Source organism: Trichechus manatus, unplaced genomic scaffold (assembly GCF_000243295.1).
Source record: "Trichechus manatus latirostris isolate Lorelei unplaced genomic scaffold, TriManLat1.0 scaffold00197, whole genome shotgun sequence".
Taxonomy (NCBI): domain Eukaryota; kingdom Metazoa; phylum Chordata; class Mammalia; order Sirenia; family Trichechidae; genus Trichechus; species Trichechus manatus.
Genome location: NW_004444133.1, coordinates 2494900 through 2508678, shown reverse-complemented (window position 1 = coordinate 2508678; position 13779 = coordinate 2494900). Strand labels below are relative to the sequence as shown.

The following is a 13779-nucleotide window of genomic DNA, read 5'->3' as shown; positions in this document are numbered from 1 at the left end:
CTCCTGGGCTTGGGACCCTGTATGCCAAGGATGGCTAATAAATAACCACATGGTAGAGTCAACAATCTACACCACTGGTGGGACAGGGCTGAAATTTCTGGTGGGCAATTTCACCACACATATTAAGAGTATTAAGGCTTTATTCAAAGAAAATAATCATAGATATGGACAAACATATAGCTAAAATGATGGTGACTCAGACAGGGTATAAGAGATTGAAGAAAGAGAGATTGCACATTTGGAACTGTAAGATACTGAAAGATGAATTTTATAGTTTGTAGTTGAAAAATGTTGTAACCATCCTAAATGTCCACCAACAGGTAATCTGATTTATGCATACACTGAGGCACTTTGTAGTCATAAAAATGACATGGTTAAGTCAAAAAAGCAGTTTACAAACAGTGCATACAGTAAGCTCCCATTTTTACCTTAAAAGTGTGTACATGTACAGAGAAAGCAATTACCTGAACTACAATAAACTAGTAACTCTGGACATTTATTTGCCCTTTGGTGGTAAAATTAGCACTGATTTGCCTTGTTTTTTTTTTTTTTTTTTGCCTAACATTTTATTAACTGTCTTTAGTGAAAATGTTTTACATCTGTATGATTTAAACAAAATAAAAAAAAGCAGTTGCCAGAATAAATGGAAAACTGACAATTAGGTAAAGTGTTGAAATTGTCCTAAGTCCAAAGCTAGGAATCTATAGATTGTTCTGCACACAAAGCACATTCAATGCTTTCAACTTACCCAGTTCCTGGGAGTATCCTGTTTTTTTCTCTAATAAAGAAGCAATCCATTTTGTAGATACTTCATAAATTCTGAAGTTGTATCTGACCCCTGGTCTAAAAGCATCTAGAAAAGAAAAGTCAACTGATTTTAAACACCACAGAATGATAGTCTCTTTATTTCTGAAATGAGAATGAAAAAATGAATTTGTGTTTCCTGAATAATTTCATTCTCAGGACTTTTGCACTTTGCGTGCACCATCTTCCCTGCTTCCGTTAGGGTTTGGAGTCCTTCACGTTGTGAACACCTTACACCACTGTCTCCACCCAAGCCTGCAGGGACTGTCCTCCACACCTTCTCTTGAACAAGAGCTCTCTCTCAACCAAATCCTTATCTGTACGCAAGAAACTGAGTGCAGAGTTAGACCAGACACGTACAACCATATTAAACCCTGCTTTGACTCCCAAACCCTCTCCAGTCACTTGCCTTCTCTCTTCATTCAAAGCCAAGCCTTTTGAAAGCTTTCCTTCTGCTCCCTCACTTTCCCCCTACGCCTCTGTCTATGCAATCTGCTCCCAGCACCCACCATTCCATTAGAACTGCCCTTGCCAAGGGTCCCGCCAAGCCCTTACCTCTTCATTCTCCAAGGGTGATACCCTACAGGGGCCCTCTATCACCCTCTGGGTGCAGACAATTCCCACACCTTCATCTCGAGCCCAGCAGCAAGAGCCACAAACCCCTCTGCTCAAACCACAAACCTGGGCTCCTCTGACTTTGCTAAAGTCCAGTTGCCGTTGAGTGAATTCCAACTCATGGCGACCTCATGTGTGTCAGAGTGGAAGTGTCCTCCATATGGCTTTTAGGCTGATTTTTCGGAAGTAGATCACCACACCTTTCCTCCAAGGAGCCTCTGGGTGGACTCAAACCTCCAACCTTTTGGTTAGCAGCCAAATGTGTTAACCACTGCACCACCTAGCGACTGACTCCTTTGCTGAACTAGCAATCTTCAAATTACAAATTCAGTGTGAAAGGTGAGAGTTCAAGTCCTACACATTTTATTGAAACTGAAAGAGCTGATGATCAACTCTCAATTCTGTCTTAAACATCTACTAAATCCATCTACTTCTCTGCCTTTGTAAAGGCTCTGTGGACAACTGTTACATATCGTCCTTCTGCTGTTCATTTTAGGCCACTGACTTAAACAGGAAAAACTATGCTAACAAAGCCATGGAAAAACCAATCCCAGCTTTAGGTCCAGATGTTCTCTATAAAAGCAGATCTAACTGACAAATCTTAGAACACAACATTATAAAATGTGAACTCCTACCACCCATGCTGGATTTGTAATTTCAAAATTATTAGCTTAAAGTCAAATTATCTGTAAGGTGGTTCAGAAATTCTAGTTGAACTTACTGCAAAATAGGATGAAGTAAGACGGTAACATGGAAAGTTTTTCTTACCCGAGGTGATGACTGTACTTGTGGTATTGGGGCCTAGTTTTTTCCACTGGAGACCACAGAGTGGATCCTGGGGATGGTCACACCACTCCACAACATAGCCTATGGCATCTCCGGATTGAGGCTTCCAAGACAGAGAGAATCCATCTTCTGTGCCTTTAACTCTTTCTTCTTCAATGTCTTCTGTACAAAACAAACAGAGCAATGCTTCAGATTTAATGAACTGTAAATTTTTTAAAGTGCCTAAAGAAGAAAACTAATGTGAACATGCAGTGTATTTAATAGGCCACGGGGGACCCTTGGGTGGCGGGTGTTTTCCTGGGTATTTCCATGCCTTTCACTTCCCAGCATGTATCCACATCTGACCTTTGGATGTCCTTTATCCTGACCTTCTGAGACCCAATCAGGCATCAACACCTAAAATGGATTAGCACACTACAGTCTGTGCCACAAATCCAGCCTCCAGGGCTTGTTTTTATAAGTGAAGTCCCTGGCTGGTGCAAACAATATATCAAGTGCTTGGCTACTAACTGAAAGATTGGTGGTTGGAACCCACCCAGAGGAGTCTCAGAAGAAAGGCCTGACAATCTGCTCAGAAACACCTGAGGTCACCATGAGTCAGAATTAACTCGATGGCAACTGGTTTGCTGGTTTACTAAAGCTGAGACCAGTTTCTACATTTTTAAAAGGTTGTAAAGACAAAACAAAACAAACAACAACAATAAAAAAAAAAAACAAGAAAGAAAATAGGATCTATTAAAGAGATCATAGGACCCACAAAACCTAAAATATTTACTATCTGCCCTTTTACTGAAAAAGTTAGCTTACTCTTGACCTAGAACAGTGTCTGGTACTTGGTCTGCTTTAAAAAATATCTGTTTCATGCTGAATGAATGAATAAAGCAGCTTACTTCCCTCACAACAACGCTGGCTGCCCCTGAACTACTTACTGCTCCTGAAATGCTAGGGGTAGGAAATGAGGCGGGGACAAAAAAAGAAAGAAAAGTCAGATATATACTAAGTCTGATTATGCAAGGATGTGCACACTACTTAAGACAAAGGCTGTGATCTCATCATATTTTATATGCCCAGGGAGTTTTCCTAAGGTCTAACCTTTGGAAAAAAGATGATATGGTGTCAGCGGCCTACCAGTTCACTGATCTCAAGCAGGACCACACCTAGACCCCGAGGGATGAGGATTTCTCATTTCCTGCTGCTGACTTCACAGCCTCCCACGGGCATCAGGGCAGAGGTCCAAGCTGGTCACTGACTGTAAGTAGACCTTGATCAAGCAGCTGCTCAGAACACTGATGGGATATACTTATACTAAAAGAGTATTTGTTATTTGTCTGAAATTCAAATTTAACCGGGGGTCCTCTATTTTATCCAGCAATCCTAATTACAGCTGAGCAAACATACAAACAAAGGTGGTGTGAAAGCACCATGCTATTAACTTTTCTAGGGCAGCAATTTATTTTCCAGTTGAGGGCATACAAAAGAATGTGTAGCCCTCACTGTTTGGTAAAGGGCTCCAAGAAGGCCTTTGTATATCCTACCTGCTCTCATCCATCAAAGAAAAAAATTTCCTTCATATGGAGGCTGAAATTTTTCACTTCACTCATTCACACTGACTAAAATTGCACCCCAAACTCAGAGTCATATCTGTTATCTATCAAGCTGCTTCTTTCAAGTTGCAAATATGTTTTGAGGGCTGGAGGCAGAGGGAAGGAGTCAGAGAAAACTTTTTTCAGTCATTAACACCCTAGTATGAATTAGCTTTATCTTATTTTTTTTTTTTCCTCATAGCACATCAGCAACTTTATCCACACTAGTGATATAACAATGTGGACCATTTAAGGAAAGCTAGACAGGGACTCACAAGGGAAGATCTGGGATTCTGAGTACTGGGGATTGAAAGAGGACCCCTGCTGGTGCAATGGTTAAGCTCTCAGCTGCTAACCAAAAGGTCAGTGGTTTGAAACCATGAGCCACTCCATGGAAGAAAGTTGTGGCAGTCTCCTTCCATAAAGATTACAGCCTTGGAAACCCCATGGGGCAGTTCTACTCTGTCCTATAAGGTCGCTATGAGTAGGAATTGACCTGACGGCAATGGGTTGGTTTTTTCTGGGACAGGGAGGGGACGGAGAGACAGAAGATATGGTAGGAACCCACAGATAAGAAGATGCCTATTCTTGATTCAATTGTCTCCCCAAAACATGTATTGACTACGTACGTCCCTATACCTATTGATGTGATCTTGTTTGGAAATAGGTTTTGTTTTTGTTATGTTAATGAGGTCATACAAGAGTAGTGTGAGTCCTAAACCTAATCACTTTTGAATTATATAAAGAATAGAATCAAAGACACGCACAGGAGGAAGACAGACACACACCATAGATAACATCTACAAGCCCAGGAACTCCCATGATTACCAGCTAGTAGAAGCTGAAATAGACAAGAAAGGACCTCTCCCTAGGGCCACACCCTGAATTTGGACTTCTAGCCTCCTGAACTGTGATAAAATACATTTCTGTTCTTTAAGGCCACCCACTTGAGGTGCTTTTTGTTACAGCAGCATTAGGTAACTAAGACAACCTTAAAGTAGATGACAGCACTCAGTAAGGTTGTTTTGAACTGGGCCCCATGAGAGGCAGTCCGCCAGCTTCCCCAAGTTGAGCAAAATGCCCATTTGTTTCCCATTCTGCTCCTCAGGGAGACAGAATACAACTGATGACTTCCTTCTCTAATACAGTTCTTCACAAAGCAAAGGTTACACTAAAAATTGTTTAGTTGTCTATCTGTGGAGCAATCCTAATTTGTTTTTCTTACTGGACACACTGGATAGTTTAAAAAACAAAATAAAACGAAACAAAAAGCCTCTAGTCCAGTCCACTTAGCCCAAATTTAAGCCTAATTTGGATGATAGGTACAATACAACCTGCCTTAACCAAGTCTGAGAAATTCAATACCAGTCAGCATTATTGTGAGGTTCATGAAGTGGCCTTGCGATGCCAACTGCCAACTGCATTATGTCCAAGTGTGCACTGTCTCACAGTGTTACAGCACCCACCCTCTTTTTACAGCTCTCCCAATAAGGAAATTAGTATCAGTACTGATTTTAAGTATAAGGTCATTTCCACCGCATTTGGTCATTCACAGGCCAAGATATTAGCCACTTATCATCTTTTTTTCCCTATGATTTTGGCAAGGCCCCTATTGAAAGCTGAAGCCAGTTCTTACCATCATGGGAAATGTTAATGGGCTCTTTATATACGAGGAAGATGACAGAATAAAAAAAAATTTTAAAAAAACAGTTGCCACAGAGTCCACTCTGACTCATGACGCCACCATGTGTGTCAGAGTAGAACTGTGCTTCATAGAGTGTTCAGTGGCTGATTTTTCAGAAGTAGATTGCCAGGCCTTTCTTTGGAGGTGCCTCTGGCTGGACTTGAACCGCCAATCTTTTGGTTATCAGCTGAGCGCGTTAACCTTTTGCAATTTTGCACCACCCAGGGACTCCAACAAAATTTTCACAACACAATAAGTGCAACTCATAATTCACAAGCCACAAAGCACTTAAGCACCAACTCTAAGTCTCAGTGAGGATCCTTTGTTGGTGTCACATTTACTTGAACAAATGTAGGTTAATTTTCCAAGTATGCTGAAGAAATCCCAGGGCAGGAATGTCATGAGCTACGGTGAAATCTCATTCTTCCTACACTGGGGAGGACCTTCCCGCTGAAACCTGTTGACATGCCTGGCCCAAAAGAAAACGACTAAATGGTTTTGCCGCGGCTAGACATTTATCTTCCCACGCTATTGTCTTCCCAATTTATCCATATCTACCTGATAATATCATCAAGATTTTCTTAGAGAATGAAAACAAAACAAAACTCACTGTCTCCAAGGTCTCCAGAGATGACAATTACTGAGGCAGGAGAAGTGCCCATACTGTTGCTGGCTGTGACGCGGATTTGATAAGAATACTTGTGAAGGATTAGAGCTGTGTTATTGCTCGGTGCAAGAATGGAGAGATTGAATTGGGATGGTTTGTCTAGATTTTCCACAGCTATATTATAGAAGCGAATCTTTCCATTTGCATGAAATTTTGATAATGGCTGAAAAAAATATTGAAAATATCGATGATCCTTTCAAAACGGGCTTTACTCTGAAGTTTGCATAATTACTTTTCCATCTTTTCTGTTCTGCAACTGCCTTCCTCAGACAGAGAGACAGACAGACAGACACACACACACACGCACAAATCAGTAAATTCCAATGATTTATTAAAGACAGTAACCCTCTGAACCAAGCTTGAAGTCAGACATTCTAATCTAAAACTATACAGTTGAGTAGAGAAGAGGGTGACTTAGGGAAGAGACCCTCAAGAGTACAATGTGTCTACAGAAGGGTGACAGAGTCAGGAATCAAGAGGAAGGGGGACTCTTTAGCCTGCAGAAAAAAGGACTCCGGGTGGTGGGGGGATCCCTGATAGGAGAAGCATGAGTAGAAATAGTACCACTCTCTGCCCCTAGCATGAGAAGCTCCTCTTGGCTTCACCCCTCCTCCAGCTGTGCCCCTCCCCAAACCCAGAGCCACAGTTTCCTCTGCTAGACCACGTTCCAGGTCGCAGAGAATTCCCTGCCCAAATAGCCCCAAGTCCACTTCCAGGGCCTGTTCCTCGGTCCCACCTTCCCAAGGGCACATGGTGCCACTGGGGTGTGTGCTCCTAGACTGGAAAACTGGCTGGGAGTGCCTGTTTGCTTGGGGGTTGGGGTACGGACAGAACTTGAACACACAGACTAGTGTGTCCTGCGTGTGTAACGGGGTCCTTGCTGAGTGGGCCGAAGCTGGAAGTGGGAAGACACGAGGGGTGGGCTGTGATCAAGGGCCATCTCCCAGTATTGCCATGTTGTAGAATACAACTCAGGAATCCATGAATTCTGAATACAAACCTGGCCTTCCCGGTTGTTATGCAGGTTATGTTAGTCAAGGTAGAAGGATAAAATATATTTATATTACACTTCGTTATCTTAATTCATAACTTTGAAGTGAAACATCATGAGTATTTAATTATTTAAATATGGTATGTGGTCTTCCATTAATACTTGTCCTGGGCCCTGAAGAAGTTACTCGCGGGCCTGAGTAGAAGTTACAGAGAGGAAGGTTCTACAGTCAGGACTCATTGGAATGGGTTGTCAAGGATGTAGTACATTCATTCACCAGATGTCCAAGCATAAGGGACATGGATGTGTAGCGGGGATTCTCACACTGCGTAAGAAATTCTCCTGGATTAACATTTAGGTTCCTCCAAGTTGGAAAATTGTGCCAATATCCATAGTTCCACAATGAAAGACATACTGCCAAGCAAATCTGTCTTTCTGAATCTGGGCATCTTACCTTCCAGAATAATGTCACATTATAGCCTCCTGGCACTGATTTCACATTTCTCCAGACATCAAGAGCTGCCAAGGGAGCTGGAATCAACCAGAGGAAAGTTGTTTGGTCATAATATCTACGCACAGCAATACATTTAACCTTACTCTAGTTCACTCAAGGGAATGACAACTACCTACCCTACCTGAAAACCCTACGGATCACATAGTCTGATCTACAACCCATCATGGAGACGGTGCAGGACCAGGCGGTGGTTCATTCCATTGTGCGTGGGGTCGCCACGAGTCGGGGGGTGACTTAACGGCAGCTAACAACATCGTGCCTGAGGCTTGCTTCTCACTTTTTCACTCCCTGTGACACTGTTCACTCCTTTCTAGTGCACAGTTAGTTAGTTGCTGTCGAGCCTGCTCTGACTCATAGCGACTTTATGCATAACAATGAAACATTGTCTGTCCCCGCACCATATTCATGATTTGTATACCTGAGACCACTGTTGTGTCAATCCATCTCATAGAGGGTTTCCCTCGTTTTTGCTGACTCTCTAGCAAACATTATGTCCTTTTCCAGCAACTGATCTTTCCTGATGACATGTCCAAAGTAAGGAAGCCGAAGACTCACCATCCTCACTTCTAAGGAGCACTCTTATTGTATTTCTTCTAAGACTGATTTGTTTGTTCTTCTGGAAGTCCATGGTATATTCAGTACTATTCTTCACCAATACTATAATTCAAATGCATCAGTTCTGACATGGTACACCTTAGTCATCAAAGTGACATATTTGCTTTTTAAAATGTTAAAGAGGCCTTTTGCAGCAGATCTGTGCAATGTAAGATGTCGTTTGATTTGCTGACTGCTGCCTCCATGGGTATTGATTGTTGATTCAAGCAGAATGAAACAGTTGACAACTTCAATTTTTTCCCCATTTATCATGTGCACGTAGGTCAGTTGCATCTGAACGTGACATCAAACTGAAAGCTTCTATGACATCAAGCTTTAGAGCTTTTGGGAGCCACCAAATAAGTTTGGAATCATTTGTCTGTTAGAACAATTCTAGGAGGTTATTTGGATGACTGCCTCCATTTTTTGAATTTCTAGGAGCAGCCAACCATTGTTACTCTCTTCCCCCCTTTGTGAAGGTTGCAGTACAAACACTGATGGAGCCCCATCTAGGTTGCACTTTACCAAGTGTTCATGATTTCACATCGTTTGGCCTTCTCACAGGAGTCATAGCCTGGGAACTCTTCCTGGCCCCTCAGCAGGAGGGGACCACCTCTGAGCCCTGGTCAGCTGCCTGCCTGTGGACTCCCAAGGCATCCTCTGTAGGGTGCCCTCTATCATCACTCTCACCAGACTGTTCTAGAATGGTCTGCTTACTTGTCTTTCTCCTCAATAATCTGTAGAGTCGCTGGCACTTGGCAAATGTTCCATAAATGCTTTTTGAATGAATAAAAACCAAACAAAGAAGGAACCCAGAAACCAGCATGCATAAATGTCCCAATCTTCCCTTGTCTCCATCCTTGCTCCGCATTCTATGCAAATTGATTTTTTTTTTTTTAACATGAGTCTGTGCTTGCTCAATCAACCTACCACAGAGAAGGCTCAGTTTTATAAATCAAACCAACTCTAGGTACCTCCATATAAAATGTTTTTGGATCTCATTCACCCATAACAATGTTGTTGCTGTTGTTAGGTGCTGTCAAGTCAGTTCCAACTCATAGCAACCTTATGTATAACAGACGAAATGTTGCCTGGTTCTGTGCCATCCTCACAATTGTTGGCTACGTTTGAGCCCATTGTTGCAGCCACTGCATCAATTCATCTCATTGAGGGTTTCTTCTTTTTCGCTGACCTTCTACTTTACCAGACAGCTTTACTTTGGACACGTTATCAAGGGGGACCAGTTCTGGATAAGGATATCATGCTTGGTAAATGCACTGTATCGTTTGATTTCTTGACTGCTGCTTCCATCAATGTTGATTGTGGATCCAAGTAAAATGAAATCCTTGAAAACCTCAATCTTTTCTCTGTTTATCATGATGTTGTTTATTGGTCCAGTTGTGAGGATTATACATAACAATAGCGAACATTTATAGATGGGTTACTAAGCACCAATCCAGTTCTAAGTGCTTTATATATATTAATTTATTTAATACTCATAACAACCCTATGAGGTAGGTAAAATTATTTTTCCCATTTTACAGATGAGGAAACTAAGGTCCAGAGATATTAAGTTACCTGCTCAAAATCACCCAGCTATAAGTGTGAAGCCAAGATTTGAACCCAAATAGGCCAGGCTCTTAACCATTATACTACCCACCTCTAGAGAAGGGATGGTCAATTGAAGTTTCAGCTTAAACGTCAAACAAAATTTTCATTGAAAATGTCTCAGTGACGGAAAAATAGTGAGATCAATACAATTTATTTTAAAATCTTGAAAAGATATTTTAATCATTGTTTATTTAAAATACTATGAAAATACTATTAAAATTGGTATTTTTTTAGTTTATAAATTATTGTTTAATATTTGTATAGTACTCTGTCAAATTTTCTACTGTTAGAGGTCTGTCATGGTAAGAAGACTTTCTCATGAATAGGTCAAGAGGAAAACAGTCAAAAGAGATTTTACAGCATTCTTAAGCCACAAGAGATATCAGGATATAACTGCTCAAGATACAAATGACACTATTTTAGTGTTAACATGTAGACAAACAAGAAAAGAACTTGCAGGTATTGATGCCATTCTGGACCTCAACCATAACAGACTTAAAATCCAGACTTAAAAACATTTCTCTACTCAACCACATTTGTGAATGTGTTGAAATTTTGTCTTAGCTTTCTGATTCGAAAATCAATTATAGCATCTCCAACATGAATTCTCATTTTTTAAGATAAATTCTCCATCTTAAAATGGTTTACAATTTTGGGCTACTAAACGTGAGACTATTAAATAGTTTCTGTCATAAAATTAACAAAATTTAATAAAGCTATTGTCTGTGTTTCACCTTGTTTCAAATATTGGAAAGTAATTTTTCTACGTTCCTTTGTTTATTGAGTTTTGTGAGAGGACAACTGGTTTACGATTTGATTCAAAACATAGCTACGAAAGAAGAATTGTTTTGGAATATAATAAAGATGTATCTCCCTATTTTTTAGAAATATAGTGTATTGTCTCCAATAATTAAAATTTAAGTAAGTGCTTTTTCTTTCAGTTGTTAGCATTTTACATTCAATTTAAAGGTGACCCTATATATTTTTAAATCTATTAAAGCAGATTTCAATTTGATAAACAATTAACCCACCAGAGAAGCTAATATCAAATCAAACACTTGTTGAATACTCAAGCTAATAATCAACTCCAAATTCAAAGCAGTCTTGAGCTGATTTTTAAATTACTACTTTTAACAAGAGAGCTGCCATACAGTTGAAAGCAATGCCTACCATATAATCTCTACTATGATGTCATTTAGCTCTATGCCTGGTCACTATGAGTATACCTATAAGTCAACTCCATCTCATAGCGACCCTATAGGACAGAGCAGAACTGCCCCACAGCGTTTCCTAGACTGTAATCTTTATGGAAGCAGACCTCCAGGTCTTTTCTCCTGCAGAGTGGCTGCTGGATTCAAACTGCTGACTTTTCGTTTAGCAGTGCTTTAACCATTGTGCCATCAGGGCTCCGAAATACAATTACAATACACATAAATGCTGAGTTTCCCAGCATTAAGCAAAGTATTATCAGAAGTAAAAATAACTATACGTTCACCATCAGTAGATTCACCTTACTTTTTTGTCATCATCGAAAGCAATGTCAAGGATTTTCAGGTTTATTACACCGTAATATAAAGGAACAATTTACTAATAAAAACTCCACTCCTTTGCCATTTTCCTCTTACACTTGAAGTTATAGGGTTGATACGCAAAACCAAAAAACCCTAAAGCAAAACTGTTATTTAAGTTAAAATTCTTTAATAAAACAAAACTGAGGACTATACCCTATTCCTATCAGGAATAGAGCTTTCCACAGGAGAGATTCTGGAAGAATCTGAACCCCTAATAAAAATTATTGAATATTTGGGGAGTCTGAGGGTGGGCAGGAACCATCAAGGAAGCAAAGGGGGGCAGGTGAGTTTGACTCTCGACCATCACCACGTGCTGATTCCGATTAGCTGCCCTCACCACCCCTCAATTAGAAATCACTGCTTTAAAATGGTCCTCTGAAGATGAAGGAGAAAGAGTCCTGCCAGTCTGCAAACATAAATAATAAGACAGAAAAAATAAATACATATAAGATCTGAATCAATAAGGTCACAAAGTTGTACTAACAACAATATCTAGCTCTGGTTAAGAATGGAACTTTGGAGTCAGACTACCTAGGTGTGAGTCCCAGCTCAGTCACTTACTGGCTGCCCACTGCTGTAGAGTCAATTCTGACTCAGTGGCCTGAGAGGATACAGTAGAACTTTATAGAAGTAGACTGCTACATCTTTCTCCCATGGAGAGGCTGGTGGATTCAAACCGCTGACCTTTTGATTAGCAGCCGAGGACTTAACCACTGTGCCACCAGGGTTCCTACTTACTGGCTAGGCCAATTAAATTACTTAATCTCTCTGTGCATCCATGTCCTCATCTATAAAATGGATATAATAATAGTATCTACTGCACTTTGTAAGGGTTAAAAGACAAAAACACAGAAAGCACTTAAAGCTATGCCTGACACATACTAAACACTCAATAATATTATCTGCTAGCTATGATAATAATTATAGTGATTATAATTATTTTTATTAAGTCTCTGTTATTTATTAACTTTGCAAACTTGGCACGTCTCTTCAATCTATGGGCCAAATTGCTACATCTGTAAAATGGGCAATATAATACTTCACGATCTTAAATTGAAGGGAAAAGTATGCAGAGTTTGCTAATCTAATCTCCTGAGGCTATACTGACGCTCTGAGACAGTTATTTTGGAGGGAAAGTCTGTCTCCATTCAGTCAATATTTAGGAAACTCGTCCACTGAGAGCATGCTGGAGAGGGCTCACGGTTTACAGTCACTGAAATAGATGACTTGCTAATAATACTATAATAAAAATGTTTCCAAATAGCATTACATTTCCATACACAGCCTGTAATTGCTTGGTATGAGACCAATGCTTTCCTTGGCATTATCACTTCTATTTGTCACCAGCCTTGAATTAAAGGCCTTTGCTAGTACAAAGTCCTGATCAACATGAATCCAACAATAGCACTAGCTTAGAAACCATTTTGAAAACTTAAAGGTCAGAAAGAAAATGCACAATAGATATAATACTGACGTCAAATACCTGAAGTGGATGTCTGCCTATTCACATCTCTTCAAGAAATTAATCTAGGTTTTTTAAAAAAAAGATGGTACCCAGCCTCTGTTTTAATACTTTGCCCCTTGTTTTTGGTATTGCCAAAAGCTCTCAGGGATGCCAACCCATCTCTTATGAGTCAGCTTAGATCCCTGGGTTAAATGCCAGGGAGCTGAACATACCAGCTTCAAGTGTGGTGAATTTTCGACCAATCCATTCACTCCATTTCCAGAAGTGGTTGCCATAAGCACAGCGTACTCGGGCCAAATAATGTGTGTCAGGCTCCATTTCACTTAGAAGGTATTTACCATTCATCTCCATGAAAACCTTGTTCTGCTGCTTGGTCAAAAAAAAAAAAAAAAAAATAGGAAGAAGAAGAAAGGACAAAGAAGAGGAAAACAAAAGAATTGGTGAGTTTCAAGGTACAACAATTAGTCTCTATTCACCTGGAGCAACAGAGGAAGGAGAGTCAGAAATAATAGCAGGAAATGGAATGCATGGCTGATTGCTTCCATGAATAACTGCTTCCACTGCCATGGGACCAGAAGAACTGGATGGTGTCCAGCTACCATTACTGAAAGTTTTGATCAAAAATTCTACAGAAAAATCCTGATCAAAAGGGGGAAAAAATGAAGTACAGAATTTCAAATTCGCATGGACTCCAGACTTTCTGGAGCCATTGAGGCTGGATAAGCCCTCAAAACTATTGTCTTGAGACAATCTTTAAACTTTAAACCAAAAATACCCCTGGGAAAAAAAAAAAAAAGTTGAGAATTTAGAGGGTTAAAATGTTGTGGGGTTGTTAACCAATGTCATAAAACAGCATGTGTGTTACTGTTACATGAGAAACTATCTGTTCTGTAA

General features: G+C 40.2%; 1 protein-coding gene across 2 annotated transcripts in view; it reads right to left on the bottom strand.

Moving 5' to 3' along the window:
- Positions 1–13779, bottom strand: part of OSMR (oncostatin M receptor) — a 46178-nt gene that overhangs the window by 7436 nt on the left and 24963 nt on the right. The window contains exons 8-12 of one of the 2 annotated variants that reach the window (XM_004387902.2): positions 13098–13251; positions 7585–7661; positions 6083–6302; positions 2188–2367; positions 749–853 (exon numbers count right to left, since the gene is read on the bottom strand). In XM_004387902.2, the coding sequence (XP_004387959.1) occupies positions 749–853; positions 2188–2367; positions 6083–6302; positions 7585–7661; positions 13098–13251 (736 nt within the window). The remainder of the gene's footprint in view (positions 1–748; positions 854–2187; positions 2368–6082; positions 6303–7584; positions 7662–13097; positions 13252–13779) is intronic. The other variant, XM_023741998.1, reaches the window with a different exon arrangement.